The following is a 22,493-nucleotide window of genomic DNA, read 5'->3' as shown; positions in this document are numbered from 1 at the left end:
TGCTCAGCCCGGAATAAGTGCCAATAATAGTAAAACGTGGAGAGTAGAGAAAGGGCGGCACTCACCAATGCTGGTATAAAAAGTCCTGTATTCGTCTTATTAAAATATCAGGGCAGGAGCATATGGTTGCAATGTTCACAGCAAGGATAAGCGGCGACGGCCGTTTCGCACTAGATTGCACTTCGTTTGGCCACTGACTTCATCGCGATGCTACGCGCAGCTTTTATCATCATTGCGTCTGGTTACTGTAGTAACCTAGACGACTTCCCACCAAACATCACAAGTACAAACAACATAAAACAAATAAATACATGAGCGCTGGAATTGATCAATTCTAAATGAACACACTTAAATCGTTCCTATCGTTGAGTCCCAGGGGACCTAGCGGGCCAACTTTTATTATCCACCTGGCTTCCCTCTGTAAGAGTGAGCGGTGCCTGTCGCCGCCCTGAGGCATGTTCGGCACCAACTCTATTCCGGCAAAGGTAAGGCAGCGCGGATTAGAATCGCGAACGTGTTCAATGAGTCTTGTGCAGCCCTTCCCGGTTTTTAAAGAGTTAAGGTGTTCTCTGGACCTTTCAAACAAGGGGCGGATCATTTTCCCTATGTAAAAAGCTAAGTTAATACCGCAGTATCCCAATAAACCCACGTGGTACTTTGTTCCTTTTGAGAAAGCGACTGCGAAACACGTGTCAGGATTCAGGACTGCTTTGGTCTGTATATTTTACTTCATTGTCTCCTATATGTATTGATTCATCTTGTGGCACTGTGCACTTTATTTATGGCTGAGGTTTACTGACATCCTTTGCCTATGAGAGTAATTGTTATTTATATGCATCATCCTGTGGGCATTATTCCTGTGAATGTAATGCTGTTAATATATATATGCGATTTCATTTAAAAACAATTTGTTCAATAAAATTTGTTATCTTTGTATCATACAATTGCTGTCCTGTTCCTTAGTTTTTGGGTGTATCAGCTTTCTTCTGTGTATCTTAATACATGAATGGTAAACCACTGTGTCCGATTGGCACAAGTCGAACAGCTCTCTGGAGTGCCTTGCCACTTTGTCTCCTGACTGCTCTGCTTGGCTTTATTCCGAACTCTGCATGGTTAGCCCATTATAGTCAACAGCTGTGAAGAACCCACTTGAGATGAAGTGGCAAAGCAATTTCTAGCACCAAATGGTGGGGTCACAGGAGTTGATCAGATACTGATAATACTGTATATGTTAGTTATGTGCCATCCATGTCTGTCCTAGGGTTTCTGCATGCAGTTTTGGAAGCCAGAATAAGGAGTAGATCAGAAAAGGAGAGAAAGTATAAAGGACAGATACAACTTCTGCATTTTGAATTTACTCCTGGTTTTGGCTTCCAAAACTGCATCAAGAAACCTGACCGTGCCCTAAGACGCCACCTTTAAAAGATAGGATTATCATTACCTTGTAACAGTATTTTGATTGGGATTCAACAAATTATTTTACCAGTTTACCTCAAAATTTAATATATGCATTTTGAATCATCACGTTCCTTGCATCCAAAATATAAATAAATCAAGATGGCACTATTAGAGCCATTCATAGCATCTTCAAAATCTATTGGCACCAAGATATCCTTCAATGCCCCTGTCTATAAATGTCACCACCACCACCACCACCCTCACCGCAGACTTTCCTCCTTTATATCTGGTCACTTTGTAAGGCTCAGACATTGTTGTGACTTGGAACATATCTTTTTAGCATGAAGAAACTGTTATTATAATTTAGGTGGTTTCCATACTCCTACAAAGCGATGTGACTCAGTGTTATCATTGAATTTACCCACAAGATATATATTCATTCTTTTGACTTTTAAGGAATGGATGGAAAGTGTGAATGGGAGGTATTTTTGCTGTAAACAAGCCTGATGAATTGTGACCACTGAGTCACTGAAATATCTACAATACAGCATGCAGACACTGCCACTTCTCCATAAACCCAGAAAATCAACTCAATCTAGACTCTCGCTGAGCCAAAGGAAACGCTGTTGAAGCTGACGTCAACAGACGCTGCGTAATGCCACACATAAACCACAATTCATCACGCCATCCAGCATGCAATTCAGAGATGACCGTAAGCTGCCACACCACAGGCTTTTTACAGGCTTGACGCTGCCATATGCCCCTCCATAGACAACATAATGTAAATCACAGTACAGATCAACTATCTGGCTATTAGGCTGATCAGAAAAGCCTTCCTCCTTATTTGTCAAAAGATTTGCCAATCTGACCTTCAGGTCCTTGGGATAAAATATAAAAGGCAAAAAGTTTATATTAAAAATAGCAACAAAAAAAACACACTTGCCAATCTCTGATCTACATCTGTTTAAGTTCTGAACCTGGTGGAAGGAGCTTAGAAGGGGATTGACAGTCACCTTATGAATGTATATTAAAACTATATTGAATTTTATCCTGCTAGAAAGGCTAGGTAGCTCACTCATCCTCCAACCCATAACGCCAGTGACTCTTACTAGGACTCAGATGGAGGACAATTGGCGACCACACAGAGGATAAAAATGGCATTATTAGGTGCTTTCATATTGTGCATTTTATGTCCATTTACCTACTGTATGGCATGCATAGGGAAACCTCTCCGACCCTCCGTAAAATGACCCATAGGCCCCCATTACACCCTCTGTTCAGGGGCAGAGTTTCCATTTTGTTATATGCATGGAAGAGTGCACCTGGCCGTGCTACTCCATGCAGAGGTGACCGGTAAATGCACAGTAAACTATTATTTCTTAACATTGGTGCCTATGGGAGACAGATGCCACTCAGGCAGCCTGGGAGCCATGGGGCCTGAACAGAATGGCGGGGAGCAGCTGAGTATAGCTCTTTTCTGGGAGGGGGGGATGATTATAAAAAAAATATATAGTCCCGGACAAACCCTTTAATGTCATTTTGTCTGTCACATCCAAATTTGTCATAATTGGTTTCTCTGTCAATCATCCTTTTTTTCCATACAAGTAACGCATGAGACTAGTTATACACAGAAGAGTTATTTTTTTCGTCTGTTCTGGTGATGAAATTCGTTACAGTATTTCGCCACATTAACCTTTTCACAGAGGACCACTGATAAAACTAGTTTTAATTGACTGCAAGGTACAGAGACATTTATTTGCTTTACTGCACAAAGATTGTGATCGCTTACATTAGTCCCAGTCCTCACTTTTTCATTCCCCATCTCATACACCCACAATCTAGGGCCAATTTCATAAGAAGAAAATTAACCTCTCAGTATCTTTTTTGGGCCGTGGGAAGGATCCAGCTGAGCCAAAGGGAATACACGCAAATTCCATGGAGATGATTCTCCTGGTCAGATCCAAACCCAGGACCTCAGTGCTAGAAGGCAGGTGGCGGTGTTCACCGCATGTGTGACATATGGTCAAAAATACAACGCAAAGTTAACTTAAAGCATATTAAAAAGTTAACAGCTGATGAGTCTATAATATAAAAACACGTTTTTAGGGTGTCTTAGGCAACTTTCACACTTGCGGTAGCTTTTTTACAGCAGGCTGTTTCGGCCGTAGAACAGCCTACCAGATCCGTGCTACCACAAGTTCACTCCGGCCCCAATCCATTCACTATAATGGAGGCAGGCCGGAGGTCCGGCCGCAGCACGGGAAACATGCTGAGAGGTGGCCAAAATAAAACTACAGCATGCTGACGTTTTTTCCCGGGGGAACAGCCTGACGGAAAATGCTACCGCAAGTGTAAAAGTAGCCTAAGAGATCTGAGGACTATATTGGTCTATAAACAAAAGGAACATAAAAGGGACATTTATCCTTCCCTCTATGTTGGTTTTCTGGCGTAAAAAGTTGCAAACCTCTTGTCCGCATCTTTGTAAATGACATTGCGCCCATATGTAAGTGCAGGTGGCGTTAATATGCTACCATCTGCACTTTCCTAAGAAGACGGCTTAGTGAGGATGTAGGCATGGCCAGCAGACCCAGCAAATGTGTCTTCTTTTACACCAGTTTCCTGGTGTAAATAACCAATGAAATATAAGGCAGCTTGGACCTGCTGTAGATTTCAGTCTAGGCACACAGACTCCTGGAGAATATGCCTAATAATTGACAAGGCACCTCGTCATACATTAGAAGCATCTTCTGGCAGTGCAGCGGATGTCATAGGCCAGGTAACCGCTGGTCTATGGCCGAATTCCCCCATAGAATGTTGAAATACTGTCATCGTCACTTGAATGTAAGCCAATAGTCTCTCAGCTCTATATGCAGCAGACTGACATTGTGTATTGCAATTTACTGTAGTCTACAATGATCAAATACAAAGGATGAGCACTTTCTGAGGCTACCTGTAAATGTAAAATGTAATCTTATCTATGTGCACCTGCAGGTTTTCACCCCACTGTGCCAAATTATCTAGGTCCCCTGCAGAGTTAAGACATCATTTGCAGAAACTAGAAAACGATTACAGAACAAAACTTACAATGATGTAATTGTGACGTCAGATGGTCCAGGCCATTTGCTCTTAGAGGTAGTAATCCTTCTGTGGACTGTTCACCAAGGAGGACTTTCTTGGAGTTAGAGAAGTACTTTGGTTTAATCATGAACTGCTGTGTCTGCCCATGCTGGAGGTTCATGGTTAATGTCTGTGGTGGTACCATCCTGTTCAAGAAAACAAAGATTACTCAATGACATTTTATTCCAAGGAAATGATTTCCAGAGGTACACAAGAACCTTCTTACTGGACAGACATACATTTTGATAAGGGTAGAGTTACCGCTGTAAGAACTGTGGGGATGTGCTATATCCTTTTGTCGTTGTCTGGACAGGGCCTAAAAGTCTATTTCACAGTTCAGTTATTTCGATCAATTATTGTGAGCTAACACCAGGTGCGGGTCAAATCATTACACTTGATCTCGGAGTAGGCTTCACTACTGGTTTTGGCTCACAATAACTGATGGAAATAACTGACCAAATACCTCAAGTGTGAACCCAGCCTTAAGGTTATATTGCAGAATCTGTAGCTATGGTTCCTATCATCTAAATGGGGTTTGCAATATCCCATACAGTTGCTTCAGAAGCAGCCAGCTGACCACACACCTCACTGAGCATGTGTGTCCACATCAGCATATTTACAGAGGAGGACACAGAAAAGCTGTTCGATAGAAACAGCAAGTGGCACTATTCAAACATTATGGAATATCTGGGAATATAAGCATGTTTTAAATGAACAGAGCTGGATTTAACTATAAACAATAAATGGAACTGGATTTATCTATAAACAATATTCTTCATGGGACAACCTCTTTAAGATTGCATATCAAAACTACTGTAAAATGTTGGATTAATGTGCACAATTATCAATTTTAACTTTTGATTTCTACTTTCTTGTTCTGCATGTTGGGTCCAGTTACTTTGCCTTCCTCTGAGAACTGTGGATAAATCATCTTTTCCATTCGGCTGCAGTATGACGGCATGCATATACTTTCACAGAAATCATTCACACAACAGCAGAAATTAATTTATTCCTAGTGTCGCAATCACTACCTAATCCCCATTATATGCGAGTGAGGAGTATATTTCATGCTGAATCGGAGTCTACACAGTCAACAACAAAGGGGGGGGGGCGGTTCAAAAGACTATAACGTGTTTTTATATGATGGCGGTCATTTATCATTCTTAAATATGCCTAAATTAGACGTATTTCAGGCGCAGATTGCGGCACAATAGCTAGTTGTACCGCAATCTGCGACTTCTCACCGCTCAAGCCAGGTCTAAATAAGCGGGTGTGGGAGGGAAAGAGGACGGGCCAGCAGGCCCTTCTCATTTACCATTTTCTACGCCTGTCTCAGGCATAGAAACAGTTTGAAATTTAAGACAGAAAGAAAGCTGTCTTACATTTAGAACTGGTGCTGCATGCGAAGTTATGGAGAGGCCGGCGCCGGCTTTATTAAGACCGGGGTGTAAAAGGCTGGTCTTAATAAATGTGCACCTATGTGTATATAAAAACTGTTCATCACAATAATAAAAATGTTTTATTATAATTTATATTTATAAAATCATCATGTAAAGATCTCCTCTTAATGCTGGCTGCACACATACAGAAATGTATCATTTAGGGTCCTTCCACCATCCTATTAAGGCAGGTATGCTCAACATGCGGCCCACCAGCTGTTGTAAAACTACAACTTCCATCATTCCCAGACAGCCTACAGAAGGGCATGGTGGGAGTTGTAGTTTTACAACCAGGGCCGTCTTTACCAAGGGGCAAAAGGGGCAGCTGCCCTGGGCCCAGTTGCTCCTGGGGGGCCCAAGGCAGCTGCCTCTTGAGCCCTGCTAGCTACTGCCCCGGGTGTCAGGCTGTCGGCTACACAGGCATCATGATCGTACTGTGTTAATGATCTTAATTCAAGGACCTTAATGAGTTTTGATCTAGGACCTTAATGACATCATTACCATGTGACCAGTAACCTAGCAATTACTGGTCACATGGCTATGAGGTCATCACAGGTCCTGTGGAGTGTTGCAGAAGTTAACTGTGGAGCTTTTTTGTGTAAAGATTACATCAGAAAAAGGTGACAGGGGCTGTTATGTTAATATACTGTAAACTACTGTATAGTGGGGTGCTGTATACTGTGTGGTGGGCTGTATACTGTGTGGTGTGCTGTATATTGTGTGGTGGGCTATATATTGTGTAATGGGCTGTATATTGTGTGGTGGGCTGTATACTGTGGGGGGGGGGGGTGGCCTGTATACTGTGTGGGGGGCTGTATACTGTGTGGTGGGCTGTATACTGTGTGGGGGCTGTATACTGTGTGGGGGCTGTATACTGTGTGGGGGCTGTATACTGTGTGGGGGCCTGTATAGTGGGGGGGGAGTGCTATACTGCTGTACTGTATAGTGTGGGGGGCTGTATCGTGTATAGTTTGGGGTGCTGTATACAGTGAGGTGTTGTATACCGTGAGGTGCTGTATACTGTGGGCTGCTATACTGCTCTACTATATACTGTGGGGTGCTAAACTGCATACTGTGTGGTGCTGTATACTATAGGGTGCTATACTGCATACTGTGGGTTGCTGTATACTATAGGGTGCTATACTGCATACTGTGTGGTGCTGTATACTATAGGGTGCTATACTGCATACTGTGGGGTGCTGGGGTGCACTGTAACGCTAGGGTGAGCCGAGCCCTGGTCTCCTTCCTGCAGAGCGGTGCCCACTTCCAGCCTGAGCCCAGCTGCCCAGAGCACTGATCCTGAGCCGCTGGAGTCTTCAGAACTGGAATTATTTACAGTCATTCACTGGACTCTACCAGATGTGTGGATTTTTTGTGTGTGTGTTGTGGTGGAGGGTGTGATTGCCTGCTAAGGTGTGGGAAGGCGGGATCTAGGGGGCCCAAGTAAATTTTTGCCCAGGGTCCAATCAATATTAAAGACAGCCCTGTTTACAACAGCTGGAGGGCCGCAGGTTGAGCATCCCTGTATTAAGTTATCACTTCCTTATCTGACATGAGTGCTATATACTCTTTAACCCAATGGCTGTGTGATGGCTTCTTCCAAACAGCATGATTCCAGCCAAGTACGATGATAGTTGATCAATCATTTTGCAGATGCAGACATTTGAGCCATAGACATTTTAGTCCATATGGGATGTTACAATCATTTAGTGGCCATACGCGTCCGATGAAAGTGGTTGATGGAAGAATGATCTTCATGAGAATGTTCTATCAAAGGAAGAGCCTTAGTCTAAAGTTCTAAACGCAGAATAGTCTGCCATTAGCTGACAAAAACATTCACCCGATGAATCACTGTTTTCCTTGAAACTATCCTTTTTAATCAACTTCAGACTAAAGTGTATGAGTACTGTAAAAGGGGTTGCCCAGCCTTGGGGATTTTTTAGTTGTCACCAGCAGTGTGTTGTATCTATTGAAAAACTCCTACTCACCTGCTTCCCACTACTCTGTTCCAGCTTCCTGGCCTGTAAACTTTTGGAGAGACTGGATCAAACACGTTCTCTCCTGCAGTCAACGACTGACCTCAGTAGAGGTGTGTTCCCTAGCAGAATGAGACCCACCTGTGACATGCCGCTCGGGGACTGGTCAACACTAAGGTTGGCAGTTGGCTGCAGCATTAATCGTGATCCAGTCTGTCCGGAAGTTTACATGCCGGGGACCAGAATATTACTGAACAGAGCCAGAAAGCTGGAAAAGTGCTGGAGTCTTCAGAACTGGAATTATTTACAGTCATTCACTGTACTCTACCAGATGTGTGGATTTTTTGTGTGTGTGTTGTGGTGGAGGGCGTGATTGCATGCTAAGGTGTGGGAAGGCGGGATCCAGGGGGCCCAAGTAAATTTTTGCCCAGGGTCCAATCAATATTAAAGACGGCCCTGTTTACAACAGCTGGAGGGCTGCAGGTTGAGCATCCCTGTATTAAGTTATCACTTCCTTATCTGACATGAGTGCTATATACTCTTTAACCCAATGGCTGTGTGATGGCTTCTTCCAAACAGCATGATTCCAGCCAAGTACGATGATAGTTGATCGTACTTGGATAAGGATAGTTTCAAGGAAAAAGGATAGTTTCAAGGAAAACAGTGATTCATCGGGTGAATGTTTTTGTCAGCTAATGGCAGACTATTCTGCGTTTAGAACTTTAGACTAAGAATATTACTGAACAGAGCCAGAAAGCTGGAAAAGTGCGGAGGGGAGCAGGTGAGTATGAGCTTTTCAATAGGTACAACACTCTGCTGGGGACCATTAAAAAAAAGTCCCAAAGACTGGACAACCCATGTCAGGTCAGGCGAGGGATAATGAAGGAACACAAATAAAAATAGTTGACTACAAAAAGAATGATTGTATAAAAATGGCCTGTCATAAAAAAAAATATATGTAAAACTCACTGTAATAACCTTACAGTACCCAAACTAGCCCAGTCATGAAGGGGTCAATCCTACACTTATGTCATTTCACTTCCCATGTGAACTGTTTACCGTTATAAACGTAGGTTGGTCCAGAGAATACAACAGGAAACTATTAGAGAATTCCTAGAAATATGACCTAAACCTAAGGCCTACCAGTAATTGTTCCAAGTGTACAGTGTGAAACGCCTGTAAAATCCATATAAAAAGCAACCTTCAGAGATCCCCTAATGAAGTTAGTTTTCAACTATAAGCAGTCAGTGGGAAGACTGTTAGCTATGAAAGTGATATATATATGCAGATGTCAACACAAAATAGGCTCCTGGGTTGTTAATTAGCGGATGGAAAGCTGGAGCCGGAGCTGCATAAACAGCGAGCTGAGCAATCTCCTCTGACCTAATCCTCCTGTCAGCGCAATCGTTAACTAAATGGTAGCAGCAAGGTAGTGCTTATCACATGTGAGATTAACGCCCTACTCCCAAGAAGTCAATGGCAGACTACGAGCATTCTTGTTCTCTGTAACCCATCAGCAACTGCTATCGGTCCTACTGATTTAGACAACCTACACCCTACATCTTAAGAAACACATTTAAAAAAGAAAAAAAATTATTTGCACTTACCGCAGAAAGTACATTACAGCTATTCCATGCCACGAGGAGTCAAAGAACCCCAAAAAGAGAATTCCTACTTACTTACAGTATGTGATGCATTAGGCTGTGGGTGACAATGCCGGGGCTCTGCAGTCACCCCCATTGCCTCCTGCATCGAGGAGGAGAAGGGCTGATAAAGAGTGGTAATTTCTACTTATGGGGTAGCAGACTCATTGGGGGAGATTTACTAAATCAAAATGTGCCTAAATTCTGGTGCAATTTGTGCCTATGAAACTGGTGTAATGCTTCGTAGCACATATTTAACCTAAGCTTTAACTTTTTTCTAATTTGGTCAACAAGGAGCATTGCTTAACAAAAAATTGTTGTAGTTTCATAGGTTAGCGGGGCATGGCTTAAATGTGGAGCATACACCAAATTGTTAGATTTTTTTTTTTAGTAAACTACAGAAAGTACCACTTGAGAAACCTTGCAGTGGTGTGGGGGCTCAGGTGTGTCCTTAAAATAAGGATATACTGGCTAATGTCTCATTTTTAACATCAGTGTGAGGGTTAGTCAGATGTTACTGTTTGCATCCACCACAGTAGTGCACCTAATCTTATGCTCCTGTGAGGCCTGCAACATATCAGCCAGCCATGGGTGGGACTCTAAGCCTCCTCCCTCATCCTGTTGTATGTGTGGTTAGTCACACTGGAGGGAACTGGGAGCTGTGCTGTGAATCGGACCTTACGCGGCTATAATTTGCCCACTGGCTCCTGGTGCTACCCATACGGTACAGGTAGGTTTAGCGTTAGGTCCTGTGCCACTTGAGAAACCTTGGCATGGTGTGCGGGCTCAGGTGTGTCCTTTTTAACATCATTGTGAGGGTTAGTCAGATGCTACTGTTTGCATCCATTACAGTAGTGCACCTAATATTATAACTATTTAAACTACAGAAAGCCAACAAATACTTGGTGTCAAGTTAGACTAGATTCTCTATAGGTGTGCCAAGTAGCGACCAATGAAATAAATCTGGCACAGTTTCATACTGCCTTAGTTTACACTGTATTACTATTAGACAGTATTAGTATTTACACGCACTGAGCAGCAGCATATTCCCAGCATTCGGCTGCTCGTTCAGTGAAGCTGTATTTACATGCAGTGATCACCTCCATAGTATGAGGACCAGCGGTCGCTATTGTGATCAATCCTCCTCATACAGCTCCATTGTTTCTGGGCAGCAGATTGCTGTTTAGGCAGCACGATCTGCTGCTCACAAATAACGAACAACAGGATCACCCAATGTATAAGCAGAACCTTTACATGGGCAGATTGTTGGGAATGAGCGTTTGCAGGAATGTTTGTTCCCAGCAATCTTCCGTTGTAAAGGTGCCGTTCGTTCATTGCGTGATCCTGTTGTTCGTTCCCAATAATTGCAGGGACGTTCATTCCCAATAATCTGTCAGAGAATATCCCTGTATAAATTCCCCTTAAACGTAGGCCACTCTGCCCAAAGCTAAGTTGGCCCTTAACCCTACTGTACCCTTTGTATTGAAATTTCCAAAGAACAAAGTTTGCATTAAATTGTACCTCCAGTTCCTTTTTAAGTAGTCATGTAAGGATTAAGGACTATGAGTATAGAAATGACATACAGGAGACTTGTGAACCAAGTGTATTTTCATGCAGATGAGTGACTCAATAACCAAATACTGCTTACAATACGCTCAAAAATAGTTGACTATGGCTGCCACTTCCTGTCCTGACCAAACAGTCAACCTACTGTATGTAATAAATACCTGGTGACCACCTATAACAAATACTATAGCACGTGCAACAGTATTTTTATAATAAACTGACCAAAAATGACCGTTTGTGTTTTATGTTTAGTTTTCATTGCGCTGACACCCAGAGTAGTGTCACATGGTCACTGTATTATTAAGCAAAAAACCCTGACTGACCCATTCAATGTGATCCATCAGGATCCATTCCAAAATAGATTAGCTTTGTCATGGCTCCTGTATGAATGGAATAAAGAAAGTGTGGGCAAAGCCTAAAATATGAAGTTACATTACATCACTTCTACAACAGGAAGCCTGACGTATGCCAAGTCACAGAGAGGTATAGCCAGCTTTAGTCAGGGGATGCTAGATCACGCCCTGCCCTACTCGGAGCGTGGCTATACAGTAAAGATGGGACCACCCAAGGCAATCAGTGGCTATGGCCTTTAGTTGTGCTTTTCTCAATTTTGCAAATGACTTATGATCAGCTGAAGAGGCATAAACGCAGTCTCATTTTAATTCCCAGCAGTGAATTTCTCAGGGAAGGGTACATTACTATAATACGTTGCAGGCTCAAACCAATGAAAAGGATTAACACATCTGGTAAAAAAAATCCTCTTATTTCATGGAGATTTAGAGGGTAGTAAAATGCATATTTCATCGACCCAAAACGGTTTTGTAAAAAAGAATCATTGGTCACACATTTGGTCACAATTTTAGTATTTGCGTGAAAATGTTTGGAGTTTTCAAAAATGCTATTTATTATCAGGAGGACTACAGTAGACCTTAAACATCCTACAAGCATAAGCACTTACAATATCTCCCACATTTGGAGTACCTTACTTTACAACATTCATCTATTTGCTTTACTTTTTAACTGCATTTAAATACTAATATTTTTTTTTATAGATCTCAAAGGCCTACACACTGCGAAATGAGAGTGAATGTTTTTTCTGCTCATTAGGATACCCTTTCACTATTTGATTGTTGGCACCCAGTGGCTGCAGCCTTTATTTTTCAGCTTCTGAATGTTGCCCCCCCCCCCCCCCCCCCACATTGATAACATGGTGAGTGCATATGTCAGGGACAAAAAAAAAAAAAAAAAAAAACACTTTAATGGGGCAAGCTTTCACATTGTATATGGAGTGTAAACTGCAGGTGGTATGCTAAAGTGCAGGAGGCGCTGAGCAGATTGATATAGTTTTGTGGAAAAAGACTCAATAAAGCTCTTTTTAACCTAAGGAATCCGGTGGGCAGTCCTACTAAGTGACTAGCTCATACAGGGCAAACTAGTATCACTGACAGCGCTCTAGATGGCGACCAAAATGGTCGCCAATGCGCCTTAAAATTTGCAGATGGCAAAAATACTTTTTAGCCTTGTCGCCATTTGCGACAGGGCTGCTGTGCTGTAGCTGACTATTGCGGCGGGGCATGGGAGCCAATAATTCCTTGCCCCGCCGCCGATCACCTACGCTACAGGCTACACACCTCATTGCCGTACGTCCCGGCACAGGCGGGCGTGATGATGTCATCACGCCCACCTGCGCTGGGATTTGGTAGTGAAATCTCAGCTCAGGCGGGCGTGATGACATCATCATGCCCATGGCCCGCCTGTGCCGGGACGCACAGCAGTGAGGTGTGCGCGTCTGCGTCGCACAATCCTGGGCCGTACCAGCAGCTAGTGAGCGCCAGCAAAAGGACACAGGTGAGTATAAGCATTTATAATTGCTGTAGACACTATAGAGACATTATTTCTAGTGGGGGTCACTATTTTTTCAGCAGTATAATGCCTGGGTATTAGGGAGCATAACAGGCACAATATTGGGAATGGCAGCAGGATGACATTGTTTGGACACCAGGATGGGGGGTTGATGGAAAAATTGAAAAATCTAATGTGTCTGTAACAAACTCTGTAGAGACGAGATGCAGCTGACTTTGTCATGGAGGTCTGGGTCAAATGGAGGAGAAGAGGAAAGAGAAGGTCTACTTGACTGGAGATGTCACTGGATGTAAGAGGTATGTGATACTGTATTCTTCTATATGTAGTGCTGGCTCATTACTGTGACCTCCGTCTCATCTTCTCCAAGTCTTGTTTTTATTTTTATTATATTTACAGTGAGTACCAGAAGTATTTGAACACCCTGCGATTTTGCAAGTTCTCCCACTTAGAAGTCATGGAGGGGTTTGAATGTCACATGTAGGTTTATTCCCACTCTAAGAGATAGAATAAAATAAAAAATAAAAAAAGGAAATCACATTGTATGATTTTTAAAGAATGTATTTGTCTTGCACTGCTGAACATAAGTATTTGAACATGTTATATAGAGAGAATCTAAGTCGCACATCCTCATTCCTATACTACTGACATGACAACCGTTAACAATTTGCAGCATTTCATTGATAAAACATTGCTATACAGCACTAGTATCAATCATTTGCTGTGCACTATAAAGAGGCATTAGTATATAGTTTGATCAAAGAGCATAGGCCCACTTACCGCGACAAAGTTGCCTCTTGTTAAGTGGGGACCTACTCTATCCATAGCGCGGCGCTGTGCGGCGACCACCGCGCCTCCACACTGCTCCAGCAGGCAACGGGATCTGGCAGCCACACCGCGGCCCCACCGTGAGGCAGAGCCACCTAGGCCTCGGATCCCATCACTCCACCAGCACGGCACAGAAGCAGCGACGGCCACCGTCCAGCGCCGCATGTGAACTGGTGCAAATGGATCACCTGTTCACAGCTTCTCAGGAACTCCAACTGAGATGGGGTAGGAATTATATGACCCTTTGCAGACTACTGTTAATTAAAAGCACTGGTGCCAAATGGGGAGGAGTGCTGATTCAGAGGGGGGAGAAAGAAGATACAACATATATAAATCATGTTATATAGAGAGAATCTAAGTCGCACATCCTCATTCCTATACTACTGACATGACAACCGTTAACAATTTGCAGCATTACTTTTGATAAGGCAACCTTGTCGCGGTAAATGGGCCTATGCTCTTTGATCAAACTGTATACCAATGCCCCTTAATAGTGCACAGCAAATGATTGATACTAGTGCTGTATAGCCATGTTTTATCAAAATAAATGCTGCAAATTGTTAAGGGTTGTCATGTCAGTAGTATAGGAATGAGGATGTGCGACTTAGATTCTCTCTATATAACATGATAAGTATTTGAACACCTGAGAAAATCAGTATTAATATTTGGTACAGAAGCCTTTGTTTGCAATTACAGAGGTCAAACATTTCCTGTAGTTCTTGACCAGGTTTGCACATACTGCAACAGCGATTTTGGCCCACTCCTCCACACAGATCTCCTCTAGATCTGTCAGGTTTCAGGGCTGTCGCTGAGCAACACCGAGTTTTAGCTCCCTCCAAAGATGTTCTATTGGATTTAGGTCTGGAGACTGGCTAGACCACTCCAGAACCTTGATATGCTTCTTACAGAGCCACTCCTTGGTTATCCTGGCTGGCTGCTTCAGGTCATTGTTATGTTCATGAAGACCCAGCCACGACCCATCTTCAATGCTCTAACTAAGGAGGTTGTTGCTCACAATCTCACAATAAATTGCCCCATTCATCCTCTCCTTATTACAGTGCAGTCGTCATGTCCCCTTCACAGAAAAGCATCCCCAAAGCATGATATTACCACCCCCATGCTTCACAGTAGGGATGGTGTTCTTGGGATGCAACTCATCCTTCTATTTCCTCCAAACACGACGAGTGAAGTTTAGACCAAAAAGTTCTACTTTGGTCTCATCTGACGACATGACTTTCTCCCATGCCTCCTCTGGATCATCCAGATGGTCCTTGGCAAACTTCAGACGGGCCTGGACATGTTATGACTTGAGCAGGGAAACCATCCGTGCAATGCATGATTTGCAACCATGACGGCTAGTGTTCTACCGACAGTGACCTTTGAAACTGTGGTCCCAGCTCTACATGTCATTGATCAGCTCCTTCCTTGTAGTTCTGGGCTGATTCCTCACCTTTCTTATCATCAGTGATACCCCACGAGGTGAGATCTTGCATGAAGCCCCAGTCCGAGGGAGACTGACAGTCGTCTTTAGCCTCTTCCATTTTCTAACAATTGCTCCAACAGTTGATCTATTTTCACCAAGCTGCTTGGCAATTGCCCGTAGCGCTTTCCAGCATTGTGGAGGTCCAAAATTTTGTCTCTGGTGGCTTCTGACAGCTCTTTGGTCTTGCCCATGGTAGTAGTTGGCGCCTGACTGACTGTGGGGTGGACAGGTGTCTTTAAAGAGCTCAGACAGGTGCTACTAAGTTAGATTAATGAGTGGAGTAGAGGTGGACATTTTAAAGGCACAGTAACAGGTCTTTGAGAGCCAGAATTCTTGCTGTTTCTCAAAGACCTGTTGGTGTTATTGGTGTTCAAATACTTATGTTCAGCAGTGCAAGACAAATAAATTCTTTAAAAATCATACAATGTGATTTCCTATTTAAATTTTTTATGCTGTCTCTCAGAGTGGTAATGCACCAACAATGTGAATTTTAGATCCCTCCATGATTTGTAAGTGGGAGAACTTGCAAAATCACAGGGTGTTCAAATACTTCTGTTCCTCACTGTATATATATTTTCAATTTGGCGACTAAAAATGTAATTTGGCTCCTACATTTTTCAGTTTAGGAGCCAATGGCTCCTGTTTATTTTTTTTAGTCTGGAGCACTGACAGAGTAGGACAGCCCACTGGATCCCTAAGATTAGATAGAGCAGAGTTTTACTGAATCTTTTCCCACAAAACTATATATCGGCTCGGCTCATCCTGTTCATCACATGCTTACATGTGACAGGTTCCCTTTAAGTAGTTCTTCAGTGTGAAGATCCAAAAAGAGGAGCCTGCACATGGACTCCTCAACACTGAAATCTCAACACCAGGAAGGAAAAGTCATGAAATTATGAAAATGTCAGGATTAATAGACATATTAAGTGTGATGACAGTGTGATGTTCCCCTGTGAAGGCCTCTTCATGGGGTTGTCTACAGGGTCTCTACTGCAATCTCTGGCTATCACTAAGTCTGATACAAAAGTGAAATTCACTACTAAAGAGGACAGAGCTCCATTTCAGCTTCCGTTTCCTACAGTGTCACTGTATGTAATGTCATAATATATGTATGTAATGTATAATACTGTTGAGGGGGCCCTGACCATAATTTTTTTTAGTCCTCCTCCTGAGGGGGGCCGTTGTGAGTGTCAGGTCCCAATGCAATTGCTTCCCTTGCTTCCCTATAGCTATGCCCCTGCTTACAGCTTCTCCTTCTTGGTGTTACAATTTCAATGTTGAGGAGTGTGAAACCCCACATCTCTACGATCTAGAGTGATGCCAATATGATCGAATGGAAAGAAGGATTAGGACTGGATTTGTATGCAAGGGCATATACAAGACTCTCTGGAGATGTTCTGAGTTCTGATTTACTAATCTGACTGTGCCAAAAACCTGCCTAAAAAAGTGGCAAAATGTAGAGCAAATTGGGGCATCTATGATTTCTACACTTTTTTTGAAATGTTAAAGGGGTTGGGCAATTCTGGCGTAAAAATTGGTTTCAAAATAAGCCAACAAATAGTTGGTATAGAATCAGAGGAAATTGTCTATCCCTGCACCACACTTGTCATCTGGTCTGAGCCCTTGTGATAAATGTTTTACCATTAGTAAATCTAGGCTAGCATGTATGTGTGTGTAAGCAGTCGATAGAAGATTAAAAGGATGAAAATTCACATGCAAAAAAAAAAAACTATTAGCATTCACAGTGCCTCCTATTTGCTCATTTAAGGAATCTGGCTATTCAGACTGCATTAAAACTGAAGAAGTCAGAGCAGCTGGACAGGAGCCCTCATGTGATCTTCCACTGTGCTGTAAGTGAACCCACTATTTTCAATTCCATAAATGCCCTAAAATAAAAATAAAGATTACTGTCTAGTGACTGATGCAGATTAGGTCTGCAAATATATTAATGTTAAAGGAGTTGTCCACTCCTTTTATACTGAAGGATAGGCCATCAATATCTAATTGGTGAGGGCCAATAAACATTACAATCGCTGATCAGCTGCTCAGGAATAGCCCCAACACTGGATTTAGGCGCAGGAAATACACAGCTCCGTCCTTTGTGCAGTGGGAGGAGCTGGTTACTGCATCACTGCTACCATTCACTTCAGCGGATCGGCATGGGTTCAGGTTTTGGACTCCCTCCAATCAGATATTGATTGCCTATCCTGAGGATAGAGCATCAATATAAAAGCAGTGCATAACCACTTTAATGAAAAAGTTAATTTTAAAACTACAATATCTCCTAAGCTAAGTAATGTCACTTTGCGTGCTGCACTTTTTATTTATTTTCCAGTCTCCAGTTCCAGTCCTGCTTGTAGGCATTTTAAACTGGGTCAAGAAAGCAATAAATTATTAAAATACTCTTGCAGATGGACATCTGTTTTTATAACAAAAATTCCAGCTTTACAAACGATGTTCCTCTATACAAGAATTCATTACAAGAACTTTTTTTAAGTTTTTTTTTTAGAAAAAAGGGACACCACTTTTTAAAATGATCGTTCAGTCTTACAATGAAACAGCTACTGATGAGTGCAGGATTATCCTATATTCTGAGTTTCACTGGTCATGCATTTAACCATATATAAAACTTGTAGGGGCACAAATCCTTATGAAGAAAGGCAAAAATAATAGTCGACAATATAACATAAAGTGAATGTCAGTTATGGATGACAGATTATGCCTACTGGTATAAAACATTTCAGTGTTCACCTACTGTACAGTATTTAGGCTTCAAAACAATTACGGTACTCTTGAATCTTATATACCAGAAGGGTAACACACTAGACCTTCCATCGCGTCTCCTCTCATTCCACTACCTTCCCTCAACAAGGGAATCTCTGCAATATCATTACTGAGACCACAAGGTTCTCTAGAAACTAGGGGTGCACCGAAATGAAAATTCTGGCCCGAAACCGAAACCGAAAATTCAGGATGCCCTTGACCGAAAACCGAAACCGAAACTGCCTTTTTGCCCAAATACTTTTAAAATACTTTTTTTAAGTAAAAAAAAGGAAAGTGAATTAAAATATAAAGTTAAACAGATACATAGATGTTATACACACAATGCCACCCAAAGTGGTTATTTTAAAAAAAATGTCACTCTCCCCCCCCCCTCCCTCCCTTGTCACTCTCCCCCTCCCTCGTCACTCTCCCCCTCCCTCCTTTGTCACTCTCTTCCCCCCCCCTCCCTTGTCACTCTCATTTCCCCCCCTCCCTTGTCACTCTTATTCTACCCCCCCTCCCTTGTCACTCTCATTTTACCCCCACTCGTCACTCTCATTCTACCCCCTCCCTTGTCACTCTCATTCTACCCCCTCCCTTGTCACTCTCATTCTACCCCCTCCCTTGTCACTCTCATTCTACTCCCCCCCTCCCTTGTCACTCTCATTCTACCCCCCCTCCCTGGTCACTCTCATTTTACACACCCCCCCTTGTCACTCTCATTTTACACCCCCCCCCCCTTGTCACTCTCATTTTACACACCCCCTTGTCACTCTCATTTTACACACCCCCTCCCCCTCCCTTGTCACCTCTAGTGTAGCCTGTGTAGCGTGGCCGAGCTCTGTTCGGTCCGCGGTACAGGAGCATTTGTTTCTTGTACCCGACCGGACTGAAAGGAAGTGCACACTAAGTGAGCACTTCCTGTCAGTCCGGCCGGGTACAGGAAACAAAAGCTCCTGTACCGCGGAACGAACAGAGCTCGGCCACGCTACACTAACAACAGCAGTAGCACAGAGCAGACACAGCAGGCTGCGCAGCACTGAGCCGGAGATTCTTTAGAGCGGCAAGCGTTTAGGAGGCACAGCATGAGGGGCGCCGCAGGCCGGCCGCCCGAATGTATATAACCAACCATATTTTCTGCCGATATGTACCAATATCGGCCGAAATGGATTAGGCCCATTTTCGGCCGATATTTTCGGCCGCCGGAATTTCGGTGCACCCCTACTAGCAACCACCCAAATGTTAACGCATTGAATCCACATTTAATAGCACAGTATGGGAACCTGCTGACGGTATCGCGTGCAGGAGGCCGAAGCGCCATCAAACTCACCATGCATAATATTGGGCTGCATGCCCAGGGACGTGCCATTGACCAGTTAATTTATATGGTGTGGTACGGAAAGGCACATTAGGACCAGTGAGGCCCCAATGTCAGCACACCAGACCAATGGCTGTTAGATACAGCCTTATCTGCCTTCTTAGGCAACTTCCCCCAAAAAAAGAACCGCACGATCGTCGTGGAGAGGAGACCATAAACATAGAACAGTTATGGAAGCTGACTCTCTGCAAGCTGCCGGATATTTATTTACATACAGTTGGGAAGGAGTTAAATTCCCCATCACTCCTGTGCCAGTGGTGCTGACCCGCTGGTCGTTGTTGGCATCACAGCCATCATCGCTCCTAGAATGTAAACAAAGTGGGAGATTTATCAAGACTGGCATTCCCATACTCCAGTCTTCATCTACCTGCACTGGAGTAAGATGTGCCTAATTGATTAAACACACAGAAATATTCTACAGCTTTTAAACCAGCACCTAGATCTGAATTCTTTTTTTAAGTTAAATTAAATTAAGTTAAATTAAAATTATAATTTTAGCGCAGGCACTGACTTATTCAATAAAATATACTTGTATAGCGCCACCTGCTGTTTTTTTTCTCCTTATTTCTTTGTCTTGCTTATTAAGATGGCCGCACATGCTCAGTTCCATCCTTTAAAGGGCTTCTGTCACCCCACTAAAGTGTTTTTTTTTTTTTGGGCTAGTCAAATTAGTTATATTGCGATATATGACAATATAATTGTGTTACTTACTTTGATCCAGCAGTTTCTGCAAAAAACGAAGTTTTATAATATGTAAATTCGGTCTCTACCAGCAAGTAGGGCGTCTACTTGCTGGTAGCTGCTGCAGAAATCCGCCCCCTCGTCGTGTTGATTGACAGGGCCAGCCGGGATCTCCTCCTCCGGCCAGCCCTGTCAGTATTTCAAAAATCGCGCGCCTGTGTGGATTCGGCGCAGGCGCTCTGAGATGAGGAGGCTCGTCTCCTCAGCACTCCCTCAGTGCGCCTGCGCCGATGACGTCTTCTATTTCGGTGATGTCATCGGCGCAGGCGCACTGAGGGAGTTCTGAGGAGACGAGCCTCCTCATCTCAGAGCGCCTGCGCCGAATCCACACAGGCGCGCGATTTTTGAAATGCCGACAGGGCTGGCCGGAGGAGGAGATCCCGGCTGGCCCTGTCAATCAACACGACGAGGGGGCGGATTTCTGCAGCAGCTACCAGCAAGTAGCCACCCTACTTGCTGGTAGAGACCGAATTTACATATATTAAAACTTCGTTTTTTGCAGAAACTGCTGGATCAAAGTAAGTAACACAATTATATTGTCATATATCGCAATATAACTAATTTGACTAGCCCAAAAAAAAAAAAACACTTTAGTGGGGTGACAGAAGCCCTTTAACTGCCTCCTGAGTTGTGATAGGGTGAGCATAGACACGCCCCCTTTGGTGCAGCAGAAAAGACACTCCCCTTTCTCTGTCAGCTTGATATAAATCTAGCAGAGAAATGAATGGGGAGATCTCTGGACCCATGTGAGGTACAGGGCTGGTCCTAGCTTTGTTAGAAAGAGATTGGCAAGTACTATACAATGTCTGATTTTAAATTTTTACATTTGTCATGAGATAACCTCTTTGAGAGGCAGCTTCCCCTTAATAAATTATGCACATCTCTGGCCTCCATGTGCTAGAAACACCTAAGAGTTGGTGCAGACTTGAGTTATAACATGCCAGTTACTGGTACCCGGGCCGCTATAAGCCCCGCCTTTTTTCTTGCAACTTTTCAAAAGTTGAGACTTGGAAAGTCACAAATATGGCATGCACCATAATTTGCAACTTTTCTATACCACTATTAAGGCATCCCCCCACAGACTCAGAGGGACCACCGAAACATTGTCCCTGGAGCAGAGTTCTAAGGGGCAGATTAATTTGCCTTTGTTGTAACCAGAGTGCAACTTTCATAATAGTTTAAGTAATGAAAGCTGAGCTCTCATTCGTTGCAATGGGCAACAAACTGTTTTAGTTTTAGACTTTTTTTTTTACCCTCATACAACATTGATATTTGCTTTAACATGCCAAGAACATGCCAAGAAACATGACTTAAATGACATCAGTTCTGTTGCCAGTGACTGCAGAGTCAAGTCTTCTAACAGACATAGGGGAAATGTATTAATCCTTGCACTCTGGAATTCTGTTTTCAAAAAAGTTGCAAAGGAGAGTTTTGGGCCCACGTACACAAAAATTCTAAACTTTGAAACAACTCACTCTAGTTTTAAAAAGTAGCCATGGTTAGTCACACAAATGTCTCCAGTTAACTCCAGGAGGTGGTGTGGGTATAAAAACTGAAGAACATCTATAGACATATTTAACCCCTTCAGGACCCAGACAGTTTACACCTTCACCTTTACAAATCTGACATGTGTCACTGCATCTGGCAATAACTTTAGAATGCTTTTACTTATCCAAGCCATTCGGAGACAGTTTTTTGTGACACATTCTACTTCACATTAGTGGTACAGTAAGATTGATGTGTTTTACCGTCATTTAAAAAAAATTCTAAAACAAGGGTAGAAAATGATGAATGAGGCGGGCCCGCCCGCTCCCTTCCCCTTTTTTTTAGAGCTGGCATGAGCGGGGAAGAAGTTGCAGATTCTGCAGCAACCTGGCGTGCCACAGAATCTGCGCAGGTATACGCCACATAAATGGCTTATATCTGCTAGTAAATGACCCAGTAAGTTCTTTAAGTCTTTCCTGATATAGTTCAAGCTTCAGAACCACCAACATTTTTGTAGCCCACTTTTGGACCCGTGGAATACTGGATACAGTATTCCAGATGTGGTCTCACTAGCGCTGATGGCATACAGCAATCCCTCAACCTCATACAGAATTGTTGTTTATGGGCAGCAGATCCCTGTTTAGACAGTACAATCTGCTGCCCAGAAACGATGATTGGTGGTGCCTGTAGGAACATCAAGATCACCCTATGAATGAGCATTTTGCTTGCTCATCGGGTGATCAGTGGCACATTCAGATGGCCAGATTATCGGTTCGTCTAAATCCACCCTAAGTTAGAAGGACAAGTTAAACTGGT

General features: G+C 43.1%; 1 protein-coding gene across 2 annotated transcripts in view; it reads right to left on the bottom strand.

Annotated features, from left to right (window-relative positions):
- The window catches only part of LTBP1 (latent transforming growth factor beta binding protein 1), a 365,237-nt gene that overhangs the window by 218,908 nt on the left and 123,836 nt on the right, over positions 1 to 22,493 (bottom strand). For both annotated transcript variants that reach the window (XM_044292462.1, XM_044292464.1), the window contains exon 4: positions 4,483 to 4,661. In XM_044292462.1, coding sequence (XP_044148397.1) covers positions 4,483 to 4,661 — 179 coding nt within the window. The remainder of the gene's footprint in view (positions 1 to 4,482; positions 4,662 to 22,493) is intronic.

Source organism: Bufo gargarizans, chromosome 4, assembly GCF_014858855.1.
Source record: "Bufo gargarizans isolate SCDJY-AF-19 chromosome 4, ASM1485885v1, whole genome shotgun sequence".
Classification (NCBI taxonomy): domain Eukaryota; kingdom Metazoa; phylum Chordata; class Amphibia; order Anura; family Bufonidae; genus Bufo; species Bufo gargarizans.
The sequence above is the reverse complement of the archived record's forward strand: the minus strand, read 5'-3'. Positions and strand labels throughout refer to the sequence as shown.